The following is a 22,958-nucleotide window of genomic DNA, read 5'->3' on the forward strand; positions in this document are numbered from 1 at the left end:
AAAGCTACAAGAATTGGTCACCAGCAGACCTGAACTGTAAGAAGTCTGAATGGAAGTATTCTAGAATAGGAAAATGATTTCAGATAGCAATCTGGATCTACACAAAAGAATGGGCAGAACCAAGAAAGGACAACTATGTGGCTAGTATCTCTTAAATATTTAAATTTCTTAAAAAAAATTAACAAATCGAAATAAAAACAACAAATTTTGAGGTTTATAGACAATAATGCAATAATAATAATCATAATATCACAAATGCCAGGAAGGGAGAAATGATCTATATTGCTATAAGCTTTTTATATTATGAAGCAAAATTTTCTGGTTGGAAGGTCAATCAATTAAGGCTATATGATGTAAGTCCTAAGAGAGTCAGCACACACATATACACGCACAAACTGGATCAGACAAAAAATCTTATTAAATGTAAATGGCATATATATTCAACTTAAAGGCAAATGCCAGAGGTTAGATAAAAACCAGAACGCAGGTATTTGGTGATCAGAACGCACTCTTGAGAGCTTTTGGGGGTTCTAGCCGGGGAGCGCAGCTGCTCATACGCCCTGACCGAAGACTGGTCCTCCTCTCCTCAGAGGTCGTCCTCTTCAACAGAGCACACGGCTTTGGAGGACACACGTGGGACCGTGAGGAGGAAGGAGGGGACGCCCACCTAGCCAGGCAGATCAGCTAAATCAACCTTGGCAATCAATGGGTGACAGATGTCATAGCCAGGTCACCCTCATATCCCAGGACCCACTTTGCATATCAAAACCCAGACTACAGAAAGACTGCAAAAGCAGTCATGTGACTTTTGGTTCCAACAGCTTATGGATGGATTAAATTTTCTTATTTCTAACAAGTGATGATATTTGAAGGGGAAAGAGAACCCAAAAGCTTTAAAGCATCAAACTGTGGATAAAATCTTAGTTTTAGAAAGTAATTGTATTATATAACAAACAAATAGTCTAAGGAACAGGTAATGCTCTTAGTGCATTGTTGCCAACAAGATATAGCACAGAAACTTGTTCAGCTGGCTAGGGGCATATTTTTAGTGATTCCTGTCATTCTAAGACAAATGATTTTTCCACATGTCCATGAGGAACAATCAATTTCACATTTCATGACTGCTTTTGCTCCTCTTGGCTTTGTAGGACTTATGGAGAGGAGCTGCCCTTGGGATGCTGAAAATGTAATAGGCTATTTTAAAATGGTCATAAATGCCATTCTGTTTTAAGAACCTCATGAATAGCAATTTGACCTCTAAAACCAGCTTCAAATCCCAAATTGGCTTAACCAGGATGACCAAAGGTGACATGAGGAAGTGCCCAGGTTTAGTGGCTTTCATGGCAGCGCAGCTCTGCTTCTAGCGCACCAGAAGTACTTCCCAGTCTGGTTTTATATGACATCCCCAGGAGCACTGTCAGGGAAGGCTCAGCCCAGTGAGCAGAGGGTACCTGGAAATAAAGGCCCAGAGAACCGCAAGTGGGCCTCCCCGTGGTGGCTGCTCTGTGACACGTGTGAATTATGAGCTGCATATTTCAGAGCACTGTTGAGGACATGATTTGCTGTGGAAAAAGCATTTGTCACTGCCAGTGCTAACAGCCTTGGCTGGCCCTGTTTCTTGGCCAAGGACTCAAAAGGAGGCAGTAAGGTTATAAAAACAGAGTCCCACTCTCCACAAAGGTTTGAAAATGGAGCAGTGAGATTCAAAGAGGAACCACAGGCCTGACTGAAGATTAGCAACACCTAGACCAGGCTGGAATCACAGACTGACTACGATGTTGAGACCTTCTGCTCCATACTGCTTAGCTGAATCTCACAAACTTAATGGGCAGAAGAAAACATGATCAAGGAGTGCCATGTTCGCCATCCAGTGAAGTTCAAATGTACGTAGGAAGTGCTGAGGAACTACCAAACATGCTTGGTCTTTGAGCTGGCTTTGTGGTTTCACCAAAACTCAGCCCATGCAAATAGAACTGGTGTACCTTTTCTTTTCTTTTCTTTTTGGTTTTCTAAGGTAGGGTCTTACTCTAGCTCAGGCTGACCTGGAATTCACTATGTATTCTCAGGGTGGCTTCGAACTCTCGGCGATCCTCCTACCTCTGCCTCCCGAGTGCTGGGATTAAAGGTGTGCGCCACCACGCCCGGCTTACTGGTGTACCTTTTCAAATGTCACATTTTAAATCAGTTTGGGGCTAAGAATATTCCTCTCCTAACATATCGGAGTTTTTTTTTTTTTTTTTTTTTTCCAGCAGTGAATCTGTTTTAAAGGCTACATTTTGCTGGGCATGGGGGCACACACCGTTAATTCCAGACCTTGGGAGGCAGAGGTAGGAGGATCAATGTGACACTGAGGCCACCCTGAGACTCCATAGTGAAGCCCAGAACATCACCTAGGAAGCCTAGTTTTGGAGAGTGGGTTTTTAGTATGTCTCTCTCTCTCTGTCCTCCTCTAGGCTTTGTGACATGGCAATTGTTAGTGTCATCAGTTTTGAGTGATCCCAGGTTCTTTTTTGGGGGGGGGGAGGGGGGTTTCAAGGTAGGGTCTCACTGTAGCCCAGGCTGACCTGGAATTTACAATGGAGTCTCAGGGTGGCCTTGAACTCAAGGCGATCCTCCTACCTCTGCTTCCCGAGTGCTGGGATTAAAGGCGTGCGCCACCATGCCCAGCTGATCTCAGATTCTTTTCAAGATGAGGTTAGATGTGCTCTGTGGTACTTCTCACCTTATTTTGCCAGTTTTGAAATAGGCTGTGCTGGGAAATTAAAGCACATTGGTGACCAACACCACTCCCTAGTTGAAAAGATCATTTATGCTGGGCATGGTAGCATATCCCTGTAACCCAGCACTCAAAGCTGAGGCAGAATCTGCTTCACTGAGAAAAAAAACACAGTGTTCAAGATTTTGTGAAACATACCTTCCTGTTTTTACTTTCAAAATTTCCTCAGCTGCTGTCTCCTACAAGCTCTATTGTGAGACAGAGAGACACTAAATGACCAGTTATAATCCACTCAAGTTATAATGTGGGAGATTTATTTTCATGTCTGAAGATTAGACCAGGCCAACACCCTCAAGGCATGGGAGGCAGAAGGGCCAGAAGAGCTTCCTGCTCTGCCTCCACTAGCTTCTCACCCACTGTCACCAAGGTGATGAAGATACCTAATGGCTACTGTCACATCTGATGTTTGTATGAAATGACCCCTGTCCTTTTGCAAACAAAATCTTGCTTCACCAAGAGAACAGTGTTCACCAGAAGTAGCCTCTGCCAATACAAAGGGCCACTGATGGGCAATTCTGATGAGACGCCAGTCTCTCTGAGCCTTTCAAAAGGGCATAAAAGGGCAATCATAGTTCAGAAAATCTGTTCATAGGTAGGAGCATTTATGTATAAAACAACTTTCAAGTTGAAAATGGGGGAAACCAGGACGGGCAGTAGGAAACGGTTTTCGCGGTTCACTTAGCATACCCAGGTACTATATCTAATAAAAAGAAGCCTCATCACACATCGTGCTGGCTGTGCCAAACGCACACTTCCAAGCCCCAGACACACCTGCAACATGGAACCCTTTCTCCAGGTTCAACTGGAATCTCAGAGGCCTTTAACGGCAAGCTGGACCACAGATGACACACAAGCCACTGGTAACGTGTGCTCTTTCTGGAACAAGCGAACTGTGGCCAGAAGTCAGGTGCAAAAGAGGCTTTTAGTGTGTCCTTCACATTCTGAATTTTGCATCACCTGAACTGTAAGCTTTGAAGGCTCCCCTTCTGAGGAAGCAGCAGTAGTCCTTATTCTTCCTGCGAAGCACAAGTACAGAGCCTGCGTGCCACACACAATGCAGACCCAAGAAAACAGCAAGGAAGAGGACAAGCAGACCAGCTCAGGGTCTCTGGGCCCAAGTAATGACCCTGCTATTCTGCCTCCTAAGTCCTAGACTTGGCTGTATATTCAAAACACCACTGTGACTCAGTTGAAAGTCACTTCAATGAAAAACGAGAAGGTAGCTGAGGACCTTAAAAGAGTGATTTTCAAGATTCAGGCCTTAGAATCATAGGAGGGCTCTAGGAGACATGGCAACACCAATCGAACTCTGGGAACTCCAGCTGCACTCACCTGGCCTGGTCAGTTCCACGAAGAGATGCAGGAGAAAGCAGGGGTCGTACAGGCTGCCGAGGTCCACTCTCACACTCTTGTCCCTAAAGACTGGCTCCTGGGAGTCCTGCGACAGGCGAAGCCAACAATGTGCAATTCAGCCACAGATGTACATCACAAGGATGTTACTCCCAGGGTCAGAGCACAGAGCAGTGCCTGTGTATGATCACGTGGTCATATTTGAGAGCATGGAGCAGTACCTGCATATAATCATGTGATCTTATTTGAGAGCACGGAGCAGTGCCTGTGTATGCTCATGTGGTCATATTTGAGAGCACGGGGCAGTGCCTGCATTATGATCATGTGATCTTATTTGAGAGCATGGAGCAGTGCCTGTATATGTATGTTCACGTGGTCTTATTTGAGAGCACGGAGCAGTGCCTGTATATGATCACATGATCTTTGGGGCTTGCTTCAAGATAATCCCTGGGGCTGGGGAGCACTACACAACGTGGCCAATGCTGAAGCTGAGTGATGAACACGCAGGAGTCTGGTCTGTTGGAGTTTTACTTCCCAAGCCAAGGGTGCAGATGGAGGCCTGGGAGGGAAAGAGAACGGCAGTGGCCTCACCTCAGCGGGCAGCAGCCTCCGGTTCTGGGGGAAGTGCAGGATGGTGTGCATCATCCGGTCCCGGTCCAGTAGGCGGAGGATGTCCCCAACACTCGGCTGCTGCCACAGCGACTTGCCCAGGCTCCGGCACGTCTTGTGATGCTCCACAGCTGCTGGGCCCCACAACAGCACCCTAGAGCCAGAAAGGGGAAAGCAGACGGGTCTCTGTTGAGAACAAAACTGATGACAACAACCTCCAAAGGCAGCATCATTTAAGGTGTTGGCTCACACCACGTGCTGTTCTGGGTAAGTATACTTCCAATCTTCAACCCAGCTTGTAAAGTAGAAGGTGGGATGGGGACACTAAGGACGCAGCGGCAGTTGGCAATGGTGACATTAGTCAGCACCCACACACTACCTGTGATGCGCCTGCTGATAAGCCTTCTCGGTCTCAGTCGACTTCACCCATGCAACGCTATGAAAGGTGCAATTACTACCCTCTGGTGTGATGAAGAAAAAAGGGACCACAAGGCTTGAGGAAGCTCCTCAGCTGGTGAGTGGCCGAGCCAGGATTCACTACTGCAGGCCTGGCTCTAGAGCCAAGTTAGACCAGCCACAGAACCCTGAACTCCTGCTGCCCGGGGGGCACAAGCAAACCATGTCTGCCCACACAGCCTTTAGCTGGCCCTGCCTACAGTGCACCCCATGTAGCCCCATAGCCTCTGTAGCTCCCCGGAGGCGACCTTACTGTTTACCTGGAAAGTAATTCACATCTCTGCCCTACCCTTCCTCTCCTTCCCGCCCATCATCTCCCCATTGCTGTCAGGGTTTCCCAAAACCCTGCTCCCAGCACCGGCCAGCTCCCGGCCATCTTCTGGATGAAGAAGGCAGGGCTTGTGCCTGTGACCACCCACCTGCTTCTCTGGACACACCCCACAGCTCAGAATAGGTGGCAGCTATGGTGTGTGTTGGGTTCTTGCCAAAACTCATGCTGAGGCACAGGCACTACCCAAAGGTGGCAGTGACAGGAGGCAGGGCCTGGCCTGAGAATGAGACTGCAGGGCATCGTCTTCGGAAGGGACTGACTAACGCCCGTCTCCTGGAGCTCAGAAGGCAGGACTGGCTACCGTAAGAACAAGGTGTTCTAAGCATGACCTCTCCCCTCAGCCTTCCTCTTCCACACGCTCCACTCTTGTGTTCCTGGCACGTGATGCCATTTGGCATGCTTTGACACAGCCAGACCTCTTTCAGACACTAAAGCCACATGCTCTTTAGTCGTTTCAGCCCCTAGAACCATGAAGCTTTTTTCTTTACACAGCAATCAGTACCAAGCATTTTGTAATAGTAACATGAACTGTATTCACACTCACCACTTCCCAGTGTCCTGACTTCCCACCTCCCCGTCGCCATGCCCCAGTGCCCCAGGCCCCTCCACCATCCTCACCCCTGAGCACGCTTCCCGTGTCCTTCAAACACCAACCCTGCTAGGGAGCATTCATCGACTGCCCGAGCACACGCAGCCTCTGCTCTTCTGGATGTCTGTGACAGGCAGCCCGGAGCCTTGGGTCAGGCTGGGCTGGGGCTTGTTCCTATTGGATTTTCTGAGCACCGGGCCTGGCACCCGACAGGGCAAGTGCTACGTGAGCATTAACCGAACCCAGTGCTAAGCAGAATTCTTCTCAACAGAGGAGTGCTCACTGCTCCCTTGGTTTCCAGTAAGCAAGTGACTGGTGCTGCAGACGCACCCAGCCAGGCCACCAACTGCTGACTGGGGAGAGTGCAGAACTGAGTGTCCACAGGGCATCCGGGGCTCCCCGGGCTCAGGCGCTCTCGTCTGCTGATGGGCTTTTCCTTGCAGACGGTGCTTGACTACATGGCACCCGGAAGCCAACCCGCTTAGTGGACAGCACCCTCACGTGGCTCTGACTGCGAGTACAGCACCTTCCCCAGGGGTGACACCTGCCTGGTCCTCTCCTCTCCTCTCCTCTCCCGCAGGCACACAGGCACTGCGCTCTAGAAGTGAACAGTGACCAAAGAGTAGCAGCCTCAAAGAAGTGGGGAGAGTGGGAAGCCAGTGCCGAGGGGCAAGGAGAAGAAACGTCTTTCAAGACCTGGGATGCCTTAAGAGACGGAAAATGTTTGTTTCCTTTTTTTGTGGTTGGGAGCAGCTTCTGAACTATTACAGCTTTCATCTTTAAGCAAAGCATTCTAAAACGAAAATGGTCTGTTCCCACAAGAGCGCTCCCTAACTTCTTAGCTCAGACAGCTCCCTTCCTGCCTGGACACACAGGGGCCTTTGCTCATGCGGTATCGGGTGGATGTGAGTGAGGGCGCTGTTCCCATAGGCTGAGGAGAATTCAGTGCAGAGAAGAGTTCAAAAATGCTACCAAGGGTGCATGTTGTCAGTTCCTGCTTAGCCTCTATTCATGTAGAGAGAAGGCAGAGCCCTCAGGAAAAAGCACGGTGCCCAGACACTGAGGGCCACAGCCATGAGAGCTAAGCAGACCCTGCGAGCCCAGAAGGGACAGAAAGAGAAAAGTGGTAGAGACATGGTGCAGACAGACAGGAAAGGGCAGCTCCTCTACCCAGGCACCCAGAAGTCAGCAGGGGTGGGTGGCCCACAAAACGGCTTGATGTCTACATGAAGCCAAGCCTTCCCCAAGAAGCCTACACTGGAACCGTGCACAAGTTAGGGGAGCTCTGTCATGGGGTGGTGGTGGTGCTCTCAGCACCTGCTCATCCAAGCCTAGCTGCCCACTCTACACTCACCTCAAGCTGAAGAGGCTGAGATGGTTCTGTTCGTATGTATGGAGAAGCAGCAGAATCTTCTGGTCTAGAAGTCAAGTGAGGCCACTGTAGGAAGCTGTGTCCTTGAAACACATGCAGGGATACACCAGCCCTCCCTCGACACCCCCTACACAGCCTGACCCTCAGGCCCTCACCCAGGATGCTGAGGGAGGCACCGTAGGCCCCGAGCAGCACTGCAAAGTGGCTGCTGTCACAGACAGAAGGGCATAGCCTTGCCATTGTGGCCATGAGGTCCACCAGAGCTTCTGGAAGAAACAACACAGGGAGGTCAACAGTGCAGAGGACACACTCAGGACTGAGCAAAGGGGGCTCCCCGGGGAGCTCTGCAAGCTAGAAACAGCCGTGCTGAACAATGCCCGGCTCTGGGCCTCCATCTCCCTTTCCATCATTAGATGCATCGTTTTAGTAGACGTGTCTGCAATCACTATTTTCTTACACCTAAGATTAGGATTTGCTCACAGCCCTCCCACGTTTTAAGCTACCTAAGACTTTAAAATCTAAGCATCCCCACCAATTATGCACCACATCCTCTTTTATACTCCTGCGAGAATAGAGGATGGAGCCCATTTCCTTTTTTTTTTTTTAAACTACCTATACCAGTAATTTAAGTAACAACTGTCTTCAACACAACAGTTTATGAGAGATGGAGCCTGAGCCAGTGTTGATTTTGTCTCTAAACAGACTGTGACTTTGGGTAGGCTAGAACCCACGAGCCAACTTCTCTCATACTCCCAGCAGCCTACACTGTACTCAGGCCGCATGGGCACATGGCACATGCTTACAGCAAACCTGGCTCATGACAAGTTATGAAGCAATGAACCACTGGGTTCCAACCCTTTCTCACCTGTCACCATTTTCCTCCATGAAAATTCATGCGACTCATCAATTCCTCTCAGGTCATATCCTCATACTTAACGACCCCCCCCCCCATAGCCTCCAGGCTTTTAACACTCTTATGACAATGAAGTAAGCTCTCCAACATGACCTTTGTAAGCTAGACAAGGGCTTCATTCATGTCTGCAGCTGCCGCTCACTTTAACCTGGCTTTGACAAACAAGCCTACTCCATACACTCTGGAAACACATGGAGGAGGAACTCTGTGCGCAGCTGGCTGGACGAAACAGGAAGTCAAAGTGGCAACTGAGCTGGAAGGACAGGGTGAGGACCACCTTTTACTTCACTGCCCGGGTTTTCCTCTTCCTCGGAGGTCAGCAGGGTCGGCAAGAACAGAGAATGCTGGGTGAGCATGATGTGGACTACCGGGAGCGGGACCAGGTGTGCGCGTCCAGCGCTTGCCGGGCCGTACAGGAGCTGCACCGCAGCATGGAGAGTCTTTAGGAAGGTGTGGTCCTGATAGCGAAATCTGGGAGGCAAGAGTCAAAGGAAAAGCACTTCAGGAAGGAAATTTTAAAAAAAATTAATTATTTGAGAGAGAGAAAGAGGCAGAAAGAGAATGGCCACACTAGGGCCTCTTGCCACTGCAAATGAACTCCAGATGCATGCGCCACCTTGTGCATCTGGTTTACATGGGTACTGGAGAATTGAACTTGGATCCTTAGGCTTCACAGGCAGACGCCTTAACTGCTAATAAGGCTCCTCTCCAGCCCCCATGAAGGGAAGTTTATTTCATAGAAAATGCTTCTCTTAGAATTTCATAAAGATTTTCCAACAGTACAAAAGTGGGGGTTCATTCACATGCTCATCCAAACTCTACCACTAACATGGCATTGTAGTTTTTTTTCAAGGTGGAGTCTCGCTGTAGCCCAGACTGACCTGGAATGCACTATACAGTCTCAGGGTAGTCTCAAACTCACGGCGATCCTCCTATCTCTGCCTCCCAAGTACTGGGATTAAAGGCGTGCACCACCGCACCTGGCAGCACTGTACTTCTTTATCACAGTTTTAGGTCCACCATCATGGGGACCACGAAACAGGTGCAGTATGTTTACACTCTGCTACCAACAATGGGGATGTGTTCTGCATTTTTCAAACATTTCATTTTTAAAATGTTGCTTCTCAGGTTGTAGAGATGGCTCTATGGTTAAATGTGCTTATTTACAAAGCCTCCCAGCACCCACATAACTGATGCTCAAAGTGGCACATGAAGCTGGAGTTCATTTGCAGTGATGAAAGGCCCTGGCATGCTTCCTCTCATTCCTTCTCTCCCTTGCAAACATAGAAGCAAAGTGTGCGTTCTGAAAAGCTGCTTCTCACCACAAGCAGCACCCTCAGTGTCAAAGCAAATGATTTAAGGTCTCCAACAATCTTTACCTTCTACCTCTAAAAACAAGGAGACACCTGCTCTTCCAGTTGTATAACAAGCTATAAGAGGAACTAATATGGTCAAAGCATCCACACCTTTACAAATGGCACAAAAAAAAAAAATCAACTTACTTGAGTCCTGTCTTCACAAATTTCTGCCACTCACCAGGGTCAACCTCATTAAGTGCATGCTAGAAAAAAGTAAGCAAGAAACACACATGAACTCTCAGTGGATTGAAAAGAAAATTCTGGGCTAGGGACAGACTTAACAGTTCAAGGCACTTGCTTGCAAATCCTGGAGCCCAGTTTGCTTGCTCAGTACCCACACAGAGACAGGTACATTAAGTGGAAAGTGGCACAAGTGCCTGGAATTTATTTGCAGTGGCAAAAAGGCCCTGGTGCACCCTTTCTCTCTCTCATAAAAAATAAAAATATTTTAAAATGAAAATTCTGAAATGCTCCTTCAGGAAGGCAGCTGCCTCTGGCCTGACTTGCCCTGACATTAGGAGGAGAAGCTATGCCCTCCCCCGACTCTAGGTTTGGACTTCTGTCTAGCAGCTCCGTTCGGTGCCGCCATTCCTGGTGAGAACGTGACAACCCAAGCTTAGAGGCACCTACCAACAACTCGCTTAAATGGCGCAGCATCTGCCTCTCCTGATCCTCGGGGTTGCCAGGACCTGGGTGGTCGCCACTGAAGGACATGACCAACCACTGCACACAGCACCCCAACAGGGTCTTCCTCCAGACTCTCAGCTCTCCTGCAGACTCCTCCAGAGCTGCCGAGACAGAATCGGCCACAATCCAACTACAGGAGGAGAGTGGGGTCCCGAGTTAGAACAATGAAAAGGCAGATAAGGGGCAGATGCTCCCTACCCCGCTCACTCTGGGAACCCTCTTGCTCAAAAGTAGACACATACCACATGTCCACATATGCAGCACCCTGTCCACACTGTCTAGATCAGGGTCTTCCCACCTCAGCACTAGCACATTTGGGGCCTGGCAATACTCTTGTTGAAGGCTGTCCTTTGTGTCGCAGCATATGCAGCAGCACTCCTGTCCCCTCTGTTCTCTGGAGGCGAAAGCCCATCTCCCACTCCCACCGCAGCAACAGAAAATGTTACCCACTGCCTGGGGTGAGCACCTCAGCCAGAGTCTTGCAGAGATATGCTTCTCCAGCCACAATGGCTGGCACAACAGGAAGGCAGCTGGGCTTTACTAGTTTTCTTAAAAATACCAGAGAGACAGGTGATGCTGAGAGGGAGCCAGCTGTCCAACCACCTTGCTTTCATACCTCCTAGGTCCACTCGGGGTCCGCAGCAGTTCGGGCAAATGGTCCATCAGCATGTGGAGGTCTTTGGGTCTTGCAAATGGAACTAGTTGGGCCAGGATCTCCTGGTGCAGCCCAGACCCGGGGTGCTCATCAGTACTGAGAACCCTGCTCCGTAGCTGCTTCCACAGGGCCTTCCTCAGGACAGGAATGGCAGCGGAGGTCACTAGGGCACAGACATCAAGTGGAGGTTAGCATACACAATGGAGGCCACTGTGGTGGAGAGGTGGCTACAAGGCTCCAGCCTGGGGGAACTGCCTTCCTTTTGAAAGCCTGCTCACCACTGACATGAAGCTATACAAAACAGAGGGGAAAAAAATAATCCACGGGGCTGTGGGTGGTGGTGCACACCTTTAATCCCAGCACTTGGGAAGCAGGGGTAGGAGGATGGCTGTGAGTTGGAGGCCAGCCTAGGACTACAGAGCGAGTTCCAGGTCAACCTGGGCTAGAGTGGAACTCTGCCTCAGGGAAAAAGAATCATTCAAGGGCACTATAAAGGAATTATATTACATTTGTGGTGCCCGAACATCACGGTGCATTAGATATGAAAGCAAAGACTCAGTCTGCCTTCACTAACCAACATCTCCCCTAAAAGTGAGGACAGTATGAGGTAACAAAGGGAGGCTTAGCCCTCAATGGCTCCCTCAACTTGGTCAAACACAGGACATAGTCCCAAACAACCCACTCTGTCCTCTTCTAACTAGGAATGGCTGAGTAAGTACCTGGGGATGGCTGCACCTCAATTCATAAGGTTACGAGACAGGACGGGTGTTGAGAATTCTCAAACTGTCTTTAGAGCTGCTCAGACATTAGGTAAGGACCAGATCAACACCATACCCCAGGACGCCAAGCAGGTGAACCAGATGTCCAAAGCCAGCCTCTCCCATACCTTCTGCAGGCCGTGTAAAGTGCCCCTGTTTTCTGTGCTGGAGATACACATGGATGAGAGGAAGGAAGGTGTCCAGGTCCTCCTGCAGGATGGGCCCGGTGCCAGCCTGCCCGCACCAAAGCTCAAATCTCAGCAGGTGCGTGGAGCTCCACAGAAGCAGCAGGCTGGCGATGCCCAGGGCTGTCTGCGTCCGCCGGGTCAGGCAGTAGTCAAGCAGGTCGGTTGTGACTACAGAAGCCAAGACAGGCTCACTCTGCAGAGTGCGGAAGAGCACGGTGTCCAGTTCGTGCTCAGCCAGCGTCGGGAGCAGAGCCCCCAGCTGTCGCACATATTCGGAGCACCAGAGAAACTCACTGCTCTGCAGCTGATCCTGGGGGCTGCTGGCCAGCAGCTGCACCAGCGTCTTCCCAAGGAAACTTAGGTGTCTCTCCTTCCCGGGGGACCTGGTGGATTGCTGGCTCAGCAACTGGGTCTCCGGCAGGCCCAGCAGAGCCAAGATGATGTCACGGAGCTGGGCTCCTTCCATGTACGGATGCAGCTCCCTCAGGGCCTCCAGCTGAGGTGGGATCTTGGGAGACAATGTGGCTTGGCCTTTGGTTCTGGCTCGCAGTTCTCTCAATACACTTTGGGCGATGGCCTCTAAGTACTTGGCTAGGAGATCTGGTCGACCCAGTTTCTGGAGGACTGGGGCACTTGCCACCAGCAGCTGAAGGACCCCTGCATTGATGTGGGCTGCCAGAAGCTTCACTAGAATAGGGCTAAGCGTGTGTGGGGGCAAGGCTTTCTGCTCCAGGGCCAGAAACCAACTCTCCAGGGTGGGATGTTTAAGGATGGCCACCAGCACCTCCTCTACTGTCTGAAAAACAGAAGGACAGAGTTCAAGTGCTATGGCATAGGGCCAAGGGGAGGCCACAGCTGGTAGAAAACATTTGCTGTTATGAGACAGAGCATGGGTTATTTGTGAATTCACTCCCTCCTCACACCCAAGAGTCAATGACCCTCTCAAGAGATGTTCACAGTGTCCTAATTTACCATCTTTACATTACAGTCCCAGCCAGAGTGTGCAGTGTCTCCCATTCCCTCCTCTGTGTGCCTATAATGGACAGCCTGAGGTGGTTCCATACCCACCTCCAGAAAAATGAAGTCTACTGAGTGGCAAAACAGCTCTCCCCAGTCACTAAGGGGAAGGGGCAGTCATGCAGGAAACAGCAATGTGATTAGGAGCAGTCACCTGCTGGTATGTCTTTGTGAGTTTTGTCATATGGATTAGACCTGGTAGAGGTGTCTCATAAAGTGGGTCAGAGTGGACAGTTTAGACTATGTGTTTGAAGAAGCTGGACACCACTATGAACTGAAGATAACCCTGTCTCTACTTTCAGAAGAAAACTGGACCCCAAGAAATGAATTCTGGCCTGATTAGATGAGTTCAAAGTAGCAAGTCCCCTTGGCAGGTTAGAGAATGACGTGGGCCAAGTGTCCCACACAACCCGATTGAACATGACTCCTGACAGGACCGTCTACCAGGCCCCAGAGACACAACGCTGAGGGAAGTGCAGGAGCCTAGCTCCTTGACAGCTAGAAACAAGATAAACCTCCCAGAAAATTAATGAGGAGATCAAGGGGGAAAGCCATCTATTTCAACATGACCCCAAATGAGGAACTGCACCGAGTCCACACAGAGAGAAGGATCTGCCTGGCCCACTGCATGAGGCCTGTGACAGGACACTGGCTGCTGCCTATGCGCATGCTCTGTGGAAGGCCTTCCAGTGAGCGTAGGCCCCAGCTACTTGACTTTCCCAAGGGGCTCGAGAGCGCGCTAGCAAAAGCTGTCTGTGTGAGCGGGGTGACTGCCAAGTAACTACTGCAAACATGAAGGCCCAGATTACGCCATGTTATTCCCAGCAGGTGTTGTAGAAGGCTTTCACTGTCTCTGTGTACTTTCCTGCATATCTCTAGTTTTCTACAGTGACATAAAGAGAAAGTCAGTACCCATGAAAACTAACAGCTTGCTCAGGGAACAGGGTGGCCCACCTGGTCACTGGCCAACTCCAAGGAGGCTACAGACTCCATGTCCAAAAAGAGATCAGACTCAGCACGGGCGGCCTCCAACTTCTGCCTGTTCTGGGTGTCCAGCTGCTCGCAGTGCATAACCACGCGCCTGAGGAGATCCAGGAAGAGCTGCAGCAGCGGCGGGCCCACACTCCGGCCCAGCTGTGAGGACAAGAGTGGCAGGCCCCAGAGACAGGGAAGGGCCGATGGTCACTGGAGCAGCAGCCACCAGGCTCCTGGGTAATCACAGGGGTCTCCAGGGGCAGACCAAGAGGGTGAGGCTTCACACGGTGCTTCTAAGTCACTTCGTATCATTTCTCACATGAGACTCCTCATCCTCAAAAACTATGAAGCAATCTCTCCCTGCAACCATTCTCTCTCTCCCTCCCTCCCTCTCTCTCTCTCTCTCTCTCTCTCTCTCTCTCTCTCTCTCTCTCTCTCTCTCTATATATATATATATATATATATATATATACATATAAAATTTTTATTTACTTATTTGGGAGAGAGAGAAACAGAAACAGGCAGAGAGAGAGAGAGAGAAAGAATGGGTGCGCCAGGGCCTCCAGCCACTGCAAACAAACTCCAGATGCATGTACCCCCTTGTGCAGGTGGCTAATGAGGTTCCTGGGGAGTCGAACTAGGATCCTTTGGCTTTGTAGCAAGTGCTTTAACCGCTAAGCCATCTCTCCAGGGGCCCCTTGCAACCATTCTTCTTTACTAAACCGCCCCAGGTTAGACAAGAGAATATCTGTTGATTTAGGGAACATGGTGTGGGAGGGGACAACTGAGAGTTATCTTCTTAAACCTCGACTAAACACATCACTTTAGCTAAATGGGCAGAACAGGTCCAGGTGGAAACCTACATCACTCATCTATAGAGCACGTGAGGGAGAAGTTCAACACGCGCTGCTGAGTTCACACACTTACAAGAGGGGAGAGGTCGGGCATGCTGCAGCACCAGCCTGTCACAGGTAGAGCCTCATCTGATCCGGAGCCACCCCAGGACAAGCAGCAGGGTGCTGCTGCCTTGGAAGAGAGGCAGCTGGGCCTGGAGTTCAAGCTCTGGAGCTGACAGCCTATCCTACAGCCTTGGGGTCATCAGAATTCCTGTCCCTGTGAGGGCCACACTTAGAGAAAGCCGTGTTTTTTGGAGTTGGAGGGACAGCACTGACCTGGCCGAAGTTCTCCACAGCACTCCTGAGGTAGAGCAGAATCTGCTTGGCCGAGCGCAGGACTTGGTGCAAGGCCAGGTCAGCAACAGCAGCCAGCAGCTGAGTCTGAATGTGCTCCTCCGCGAGCGTGCGGCTCTCATAGGCCGCCTGCAGCAGGGTGCAGAAGCCGGAGGCCTGGAGGGGAGCTCTGGGTGTAGGGCCACTTGGCACGGGCAGTGGCTGAGGGAGATGGCAAAAGACAGAAGAGAAAAGAAATCAGCACGGAAAAAGTAGAAGCTACACAGGATGGTCACGACTGGGGTGGCATGGTCACAAAGCACACTTTGCAGTGAACATGCCCCAGACTAAAACATTGGGGCTGTGCTGCGTTTGACATACATAAACTCAGTTCCCACACTACCAGTCTCATCTATCTTTCTAGTTCATGCTTGTGAATGATTGAATGGATGTCCTCCAACAGATTCAGAAGTTTATTAAAGCCTGTAACTTTGATCTCCAGCCTAGTTGGAAGAAGTGTCACTGTGGGTGGATCCCAGGGCCCAGCCCTAGGGTGTGTTTGGGGGTAGATCTAATTTCAGCTGAAGATATGCAAAGCGCTTGCTCATGGTGATGGTGGTGTTTCTGTGTGGACCTGTCAAAGGGGGCCAGCTTCTCCCACCATTATTGAACTTCCTCTGGATCTGCAAGCTTCAATCTATCCTGTTCCTCGCATAAACTGTGGCTAGTTTGGAAGTTCATCCCAGAAAGGCAAAGCTGACTACGACTGACCTCCTCTGATGTGGAATGAAAGCACCTTGTGTGATGTGCACAGACCTGCAGCGAGGTGCTGCCTACCAGAGATGGGAGTTCATCAGTTACAGGATCAATCACTGGACACTGGGAAGCCACAGCCCACGAGGAGGCCAGCTACGAGATACGTGCCTCCTCTAAGGAGCCTGGACAGAATATCTTGTCAAAAGAACTAGAAAATGATGTACACAGTGACATTCCTGGAGGCATCCCATCTCAAACACAAGCTGTTCATTTCTTATGATAACTTCACACATTTGACTCAGACTGAGGACAGCAGGCTCCTGGCATCCCAAGGCTCGGTGGCTCTCAGAGCATGGTCACAGGACCGGTGAGGTAGCTGGGAAAGTCCCACCGATACCTGCAGGGGTCACACCATGGGCAGGGCCTGTGTGCCGGGTCCGATCAAGGCCCCAGGGAGCGCCTATGAAGAGTGAACCTCTAGTGTGACCCACTCAACAGAGGTGAACACTGCACACAGGAGGAGCAACAACGAACGACCTGATGTCTGACTGTGGCCTTGGCCTCTGTGCAGCAGAAGGTGGCAATGGGTACGCTGGGCAAGAGTTCTGGACCACACTGCCTGGCCGAAATCTTGACTCCACCATGGACTGGTGGTGGAGATACTCTGTGCCTGTTTCCTCATGAAAATAAAGGGCACTGAGCGTGCTGACGGGAGGATCGGGTGGCTTAGAACACACAGCACACCTGGTCTGGGGCCTGCCATGCCCAGCTGACACAGCACACGTTCGTGTGGCTCTGTTGTGAGGCGAAAGCCGTAAGTTGCCTACGTTCTCAAGCACAGCTGAAATGGAATGAATCCACGCAATACACAGCAAAGTTAACTTCTTGCCCCACGCGGCTTTCAGATATACTCTGCATCTGAGGCAGAATTCCCCTGTAAGAATCTTTTCTTCCCTATTTGCTTTCCCAGTTAGCAGCACAGAGCCTGCCAGAGATGTAAATGGGAGAAGAGAGCCCAGGCAAGCACCCCAAGTCACTTGACAAGGGAAAAAAGGTCATCTCGTGTCCCAAGCTAAAACTACGATTAGCCAACTGTTATGAGGCAGCCAGCAGGAGATTTAATTCCACTGCATCCCTGACTTGTGTTCCACTCATACCAGCTGAGCTGCCGAAATGTCACACATCCCTGGTGCAGAGGAAATGGGAAGGTTAGAAAATGTCTCTGTAAACTTCACAGCACCCAGTGGCCTAGCTGTGGCCCCGGGAAGAAACCCTCCACGACAGCAGCGGCGGCAGCTTACCCAGGCCTTGCGGGCTTGCTCTGGAACCCAGAGGCTATAATATCTGTTGAACTGGGAGAGCTGCCCAAGACAAGGTGGGCCTGGAGGCTCAAACTTGTCATACGCCTGAAGCAAAAGACACAAAGCCAGAGGGTCTCTCTGCGTGTGGAGGAGGTCGGTCAGCACTGCTGTCAGATAGGCCACGATGCTTTCCCCTGCAAAGGAACAGGATGAGTGTGGGTGAAGGCCTTCAGGAAAGACCTAGGAAAGCTCATGGCAGCTTCATGAGCGCACATGCCTGCAAGCAATGGTAGGACTAAAGCCTACATTCTCCATCACACAGACAGCACCTGGTGAGACACCAGGACCTGATGCCTGAAGTGGAGACTCAGACATACAAGCAGCTAGGCCAAAGCCACCTGAACACAGAACTCAGTAGTGGCCACCAGTTTCTTCCTATGACATAACATCCGCTGCTACTTGGCTGTCTAATCTTCCCATACTTAGTGACCCTGGAAACCACATGGTAAGATGCCATAGCTATGAAACAGGGGAAGCCTGTATCCCCAAGTCACCTCTGGAGGACAGCCACCAGAAGAGCGACCTGGCCTATAATGGCACATGATAGGTCAAGAAACAGACCTCTATTCTTAAGCCACTGTGGGGCTCATTTGTTATTGGAGCAAAGTCCAAGTTCTGCAGACTAACTGCAAAGCTGTGGTCTGCGGGTATGACATAAGGAGCACAGGAAGAAATAAATAGCAAAGACAAAGCCTCAGGGCGCAGCTGGTTTTTCTGCAGCCATGCTAGCACGCTCTTCTAGACGCACGCGCAATGCCCACCTTCCCAATAGTCCAGCCAGCCTGCACTTCTGCCAGCGTGCTGAGCTCTGGCTGGCTAGCTGTCACTATGGGGAACCTGACCTCTAGCTGCTGTGAACTCTTGGCAAGCTGTTTCTCGAGCTCTGGCACCCTGGCCCACAGAGCAGCTGACGTCCTGGCTACGTACCTGCTTCACTTTCGGTCCCAAGGAGCAGCTTATTCCTTGCTTCCAGGGCTGCAGGGACCACAGCACTGAATGGGAACGTGAGCAGGATCATGTCTTCATTCAGTGAAAACCCAATTTCCTCGTCCAAGCCTTCATCACCCTCCACCAGGACGTCTACCATGTCGAGTACGTCTGAGACAGAAGGGAAGGGGATAGTTGAGGGGCGAGTCACCAAAACATCCCACTATAACCAGGTCCTCACAGGAGGGAGAAACAAAATACTATTTTCAAGAAGAAAGGAAAAGCAAACCACCACCAACAACAAAAACTCTTCTCAGGGGAAAATGCTGCATAAAATTTGACCTTAAACAGATGACAGCAATGCCTGTAACATCTTGACAATGTTTTTCTGACCAAATGCGGGCTATTCAGTTAAGGTGATAATAAATTGAAGCCTGGAAATTTTAACCTGGATATTTAGAAAATAAGGCCAAAACTTGAGAGGATTATAGCTTTGGCCAGAGCTAGGGCATCTGGGTTCAAACCTTGAATTTGCTGTGAAGCAGCTTTGACAGCTGAAGTGAACTATTTACCCTCCATGTCTCAGCTCCCTCCCTTAGCTATGCATTAAAGGAAAACAAGACCTTCTTTCCTTTAGAGCTGTGGAAACAAATAAGTTCCAAATCCCTTTCCACTATGCAAGGAAGGCCACCACCATCTCTGGAGCAGGCTGGTATTTCACACAAAGAAATGGCTCTCTGTGCTGTGCCTAAGGCAGCAGCGCAATTCTTGCTGTCTGTAATAAGCCCTGGGGTTCCATCGTCAGAGCCCCAGCGGCGTGGAAGGGCGCGGCACCTACCGTCGATGTGGGAGATGGGAATGCTGACGTCATCGGCATCCTGCTTTGCTGCCGCGGCCTGCAAGGTGCTGGCTTCCTGGACAAAGTCAGAGACTTTGTCTGTGTAGAAGTGGGGACTTGCCACCAGGGTCAGTAAAATCTAGAAACAAGAGGCAAGTGGAAGACATTCACAGGGCGACAGTTAAACAAAAGAGAAAAATAGTTCAAAATGCTACTGGTCAAAATCAAAGGAAGTACAAAAACAATAACTCCCTTTATTAAGAACAGTAATAAAAATGGCGCTGAGGAGATGGTTCAGTGGTTAAAGGAGCCTGCCTGACTGGGCTCAATTCCCCACTACTCAGGAAGCCAGATGCAAAGTGGTGTATGCACCTGGAATTTGTTTGCAATTCTAAGAAACCCTAATACACACACACAAGTAAACAAAATTTAACTTTCTTAGCATGCTATTCCTTTTGACCTCACTTTCAGGGTCCCATTTCCTCATGTCAAAGCACACTCCCTGGAGGACAGGAAGGAGCATGCTACCACACTACACATGTGACAGCCATGCCGAGTGTCTCAGCAGGGGGAGGTGAGGTGGGACAGCGGCCCTTCTGGCCCTGGTGGGTCAAAGAAGCCCCAGTGTGCTGAGGTCCCAGTGCGGTCAGCCTGCGGCACGGCCTCGGTGACCCAGGTGCCTACCCGCTCCAAGAACCGGATGACGCTTTCTCGGCACTCGTCTGAGGTGCTGTCCAGGTGTTCCAGCCACAGCTCCAGCTCCTTCCAGGTGTGCTCAAACACGCCGGTGTCGCGCAGAATCTGCCAGCAGAGCCAGGGCACAGGCGGGGAGAGAAACATTTCGTGAGGCTGCAGCGGTTTCACACCACTGTGCCAGCCCAGAGACCGAGAGCAGAGGGGGGCTGAAAAGGCACCGCCCAAGTTGTTCTACGACGGCATCTACGCTGCCGAGGACGCGGCGAGGAGTGGCCCCGCAGACAACATGGACGCCGCCTGGCTGCTGCTTGTGCCTTCTGTCTCCTGAAGCCTCTGGTAAGGAGGGGAAGGCCGGCGCGGCTACGTAGGGGCTGGTGTTCTATCGGGACTTTCAAACAAAGACACAGCACGTACATGTGCTGACCCTTCCCAGTGACCCCTGTCTGCAGGAAACTCCAAGGCCAGTGCTAGTCTGTGACACCATGCTGGTGTGGTATCTCAAGCATCGAGCCTGGACGAGAAACATTCCATTTCCACCACAGCAGGATTTGGTACAAGGCAGGCCCTGACTTGGCAGGAGTGGCTAAAGGATATTCCTTAATGGCCTTTGAGGACAGAGGTTTAGGGGCAAAGTGCCTCATGGCACAAAGCATTGCAACAGCGTGCGCCAAAAACCCCTGACTGTGTCGTCCCGTCTTTGCAGCTAGCGATGTGCTATCTGGCTGGGTGGGCTCCTCATCTGCGTGGACTGCAGAGAAATGGCAACCCGGAGGCAAGGACCCAGTGCAGTCTTTAAGCCACTCAGGCAAGATGCACCAAGTACAGTGAGGTTACTATTGCTTCAATTAAATGTGAAAGGGTGCATCTTGGCACCCCAAAAGCCATTTTTTCTTTGTTGTTGTTTTTTGAGATAAGTCTATGTGCTCAAGCTTGTCTCAAATTCTCAATCTTCCTGCCTCAGCCTCCCAAGCCTGGGCTTACAGGTGTGTGCCACTATGTCCAGCTGCGAACTGACTTCTGTAGCCCTTCTTCCCATTCCCCAATATCTGCTGAGCAGCTCTGGGTTCCTGACGGCCACAGCTGGCCCTGAGTCAGCCTGGAACAGCAAGCAGCGCACGTGAGTCCTCATTCTCCCCCGTGTGGCTCTGGCCAAAGCCAAAGGATGGACGGCTCAGCATTTAGGAATGAGGGATGACACACAGCTATAAAACAACTCCCAAGAGAATGTGCTTGATCCCACACTGTGCCAGGTGAGCTCGTGGACATCATCACCTTCCACCCCCAACTGAGTTCTCAGAAGCTGAAGTTTGTCCAATGCCAACCAGGAAAGAGTAGGACTCAAAGCCTATGACTCTGAGTACTTCCTCACCCTGCTTCTTAGAAATGTAACTAGGTTGAAAACACATAAAATAAGACCAGCATTTGGGCTGGGGATGTACTTCAATCAATGGGAGAGCGCTTGTTTAGCTTATTTCCTGAGACCCTAGGTTCAATTCCCAGTACCACATTAAAAAAAAAAAAAAAAAAAAAAAAAAAGAGTTCCCCAACTAGCCTGAAGCCTTCTATTTAAAAAGGAACCACATCCTGGGCCGGGACAATGGCTCAGTGGTTGAACTTGCTTGCAAAAATTCACCACAACCTAATACATGCTATATTTAATAGCTGTTTAGTAAAACACCCACAACTAGGAAGTCCCATGCAAATGTTTATCAGGATTGGAAGCTGGTAGAAGTTCCTCACCTTCATGATCAGAAGTTTGGTGGATGACTTGAGCTGTGAATGACTACTGGTCACAAACATCTTCATCAACAGGTAGAAAACTGAGCGTTCTCCTCCAATAATTTCTGCATTTGGGCCTTCCTAAAGTTTAGGCGTTTACAGATTGTCAATATAGAAAGACCGCAATATAAATACATATGAACGTACATAATTTTAGTATATAACTATATATTATAAAAACAGTAACAGGCACTACTTTCTGAGCAAACAGATGACTGCATGGCCAGCACACTGCCAGGCCCGTCACTTCAACTCATTTAAACTACATTCAGTGAGTATTGGGATTTGATATAAAGAGAACCTTAGAAGTTAGGTAATTCATTCAAAAACCCCCGAAACACATCATGGTAGCAATGAGCCACAAGTGTGCACAGGCTTTCCTCTCCATGGGCCTGCAAAAAAGGGTCTTAATGTACACTGACTCCCTTAATCCCTTCAACCTGTGAGGTGGCATGACTGTTACTCCATCTGACACATGTAGAAAATGGGGTCCGGAGGTAACTACCTATGTCCTGGGAGCCAAGCCTAGGGAGCCCTGGTGTTGCTGAGGGCTGACTCTGGGGCCATCTGCTCTGTCCAAGGCTGCGTCGGTTGTATTTCAACAGGTTGCAGGTGCTAACATAATCAATTAAGCAGTCAATGCATAATGTGTCTTCCCTAAGAAGGCTTGGAACACATGGCTCCAAGTGCAGAGAACCCCAGGTCCAGCTTATATGCTGTCAAGTCTGTGCTGACTCTGACCACGGTGACGTGCTGGCCTAACTACACTCGACAGACCATGCCAATAAATCCATCTTACCAGCAGAAGGTGGGTAAGGCCCAGAATATACATTAATGTTTTGAGGGACGGGGAAATGGCTTAATGGGTACAAATACTAGCCATACAAGCATGAGGATCTGAGTTCAATCCCCAGCACCCACTTAAAAAAGTGAGTGTGGTCACACATGCCTGTAACACCAGTGCTGAGGGGAGTAAAGACAGGATAACTGCTGGAACTTACTGGGTAAGTCTGACCACAAAACAGCACCTCCAGTTTCAGTGAGAGACAGGTCTCAAGTGTACAACATGTAAGAGCAATACCAGACAGCCAGTGTCCTCCTCTGGACTCTGCACCCATGTGCACGAGGTATACACACACCACACATCAATACTCACGTACAGATGCGCACATCACACACATGCACACATCATACACATGCGCACATCACACATGCATGCACCTATACTCACGTACACATGCACATCACACATCTATACGCACGTACACATGCACACATCACACATCTATACTCATGTACACATGCGCACATCACACACATGCACACACCTATACTCACATACACATGCACACATCTATACTCACGTACACATGCACACATCACACACATGCACATCAT

General features: G+C 50.1%; 1 protein-coding gene across 3 annotated transcripts in view; it reads right to left on the bottom strand.

Moving 5' to 3' along the window:
• Urb1 (URB1 ribosome biogenesis homolog) overlaps positions 1-22,958 on the bottom strand; it is a 63,794-nt gene that overhangs the window by 14,658 nt on the left and 26,178 nt on the right. For all 3 annotated transcript variants that reach the window (XM_004654440.2, XM_045149420.1, XM_045149421.1), the window contains exons 15-30: positions 21,522-21,641; positions 19,770-19,886; positions 19,086-19,224; positions 18,248-18,418; positions 17,261-17,454; positions 15,207-15,425; positions 14,014-14,193; positions 11,983-12,838; positions 11,058-11,259; positions 10,385-10,571; positions 9,899-9,957; positions 8,674-8,867; positions 7,639-7,749; positions 7,466-7,529; positions 4,718-4,889; positions 4,109-4,214 (exon numbers count right to left, since the gene is read on the bottom strand). In XM_004654440.2, the coding sequence (XP_004654497.2) occupies positions 4,109-4,214; positions 4,718-4,889; positions 7,466-7,529; positions 7,639-7,749; positions 8,674-8,867; positions 9,899-9,957; positions 10,385-10,571; positions 11,058-11,259; positions 11,983-12,838; positions 14,014-14,193; positions 15,207-15,425; positions 17,261-17,454; positions 18,248-18,418; positions 19,086-19,224; positions 19,770-19,886; positions 21,522-21,641 (3,091 nt within the window). The remainder of the gene's footprint in view (positions 1-4,108; positions 4,215-4,717; positions 4,890-7,465; positions 7,530-7,638; positions 7,750-8,673; positions 8,868-9,898; positions 9,958-10,384; positions 10,572-11,057; positions 11,260-11,982; positions 12,839-14,013; positions 14,194-15,206; positions 15,426-17,260; positions 17,455-18,247; positions 18,419-19,085; positions 19,225-19,769; positions 19,887-21,521; positions 21,642-22,958) is intronic.

This window comes from Jaculus jaculus, chromosome 5 (assembly GCF_020740685.1).
Source record: "Jaculus jaculus isolate mJacJac1 chromosome 5, mJacJac1.mat.Y.cur, whole genome shotgun sequence".
Classification (NCBI taxonomy): Eukaryota; Metazoa; Chordata; class Mammalia; order Rodentia; family Dipodidae; genus Jaculus; species Jaculus jaculus.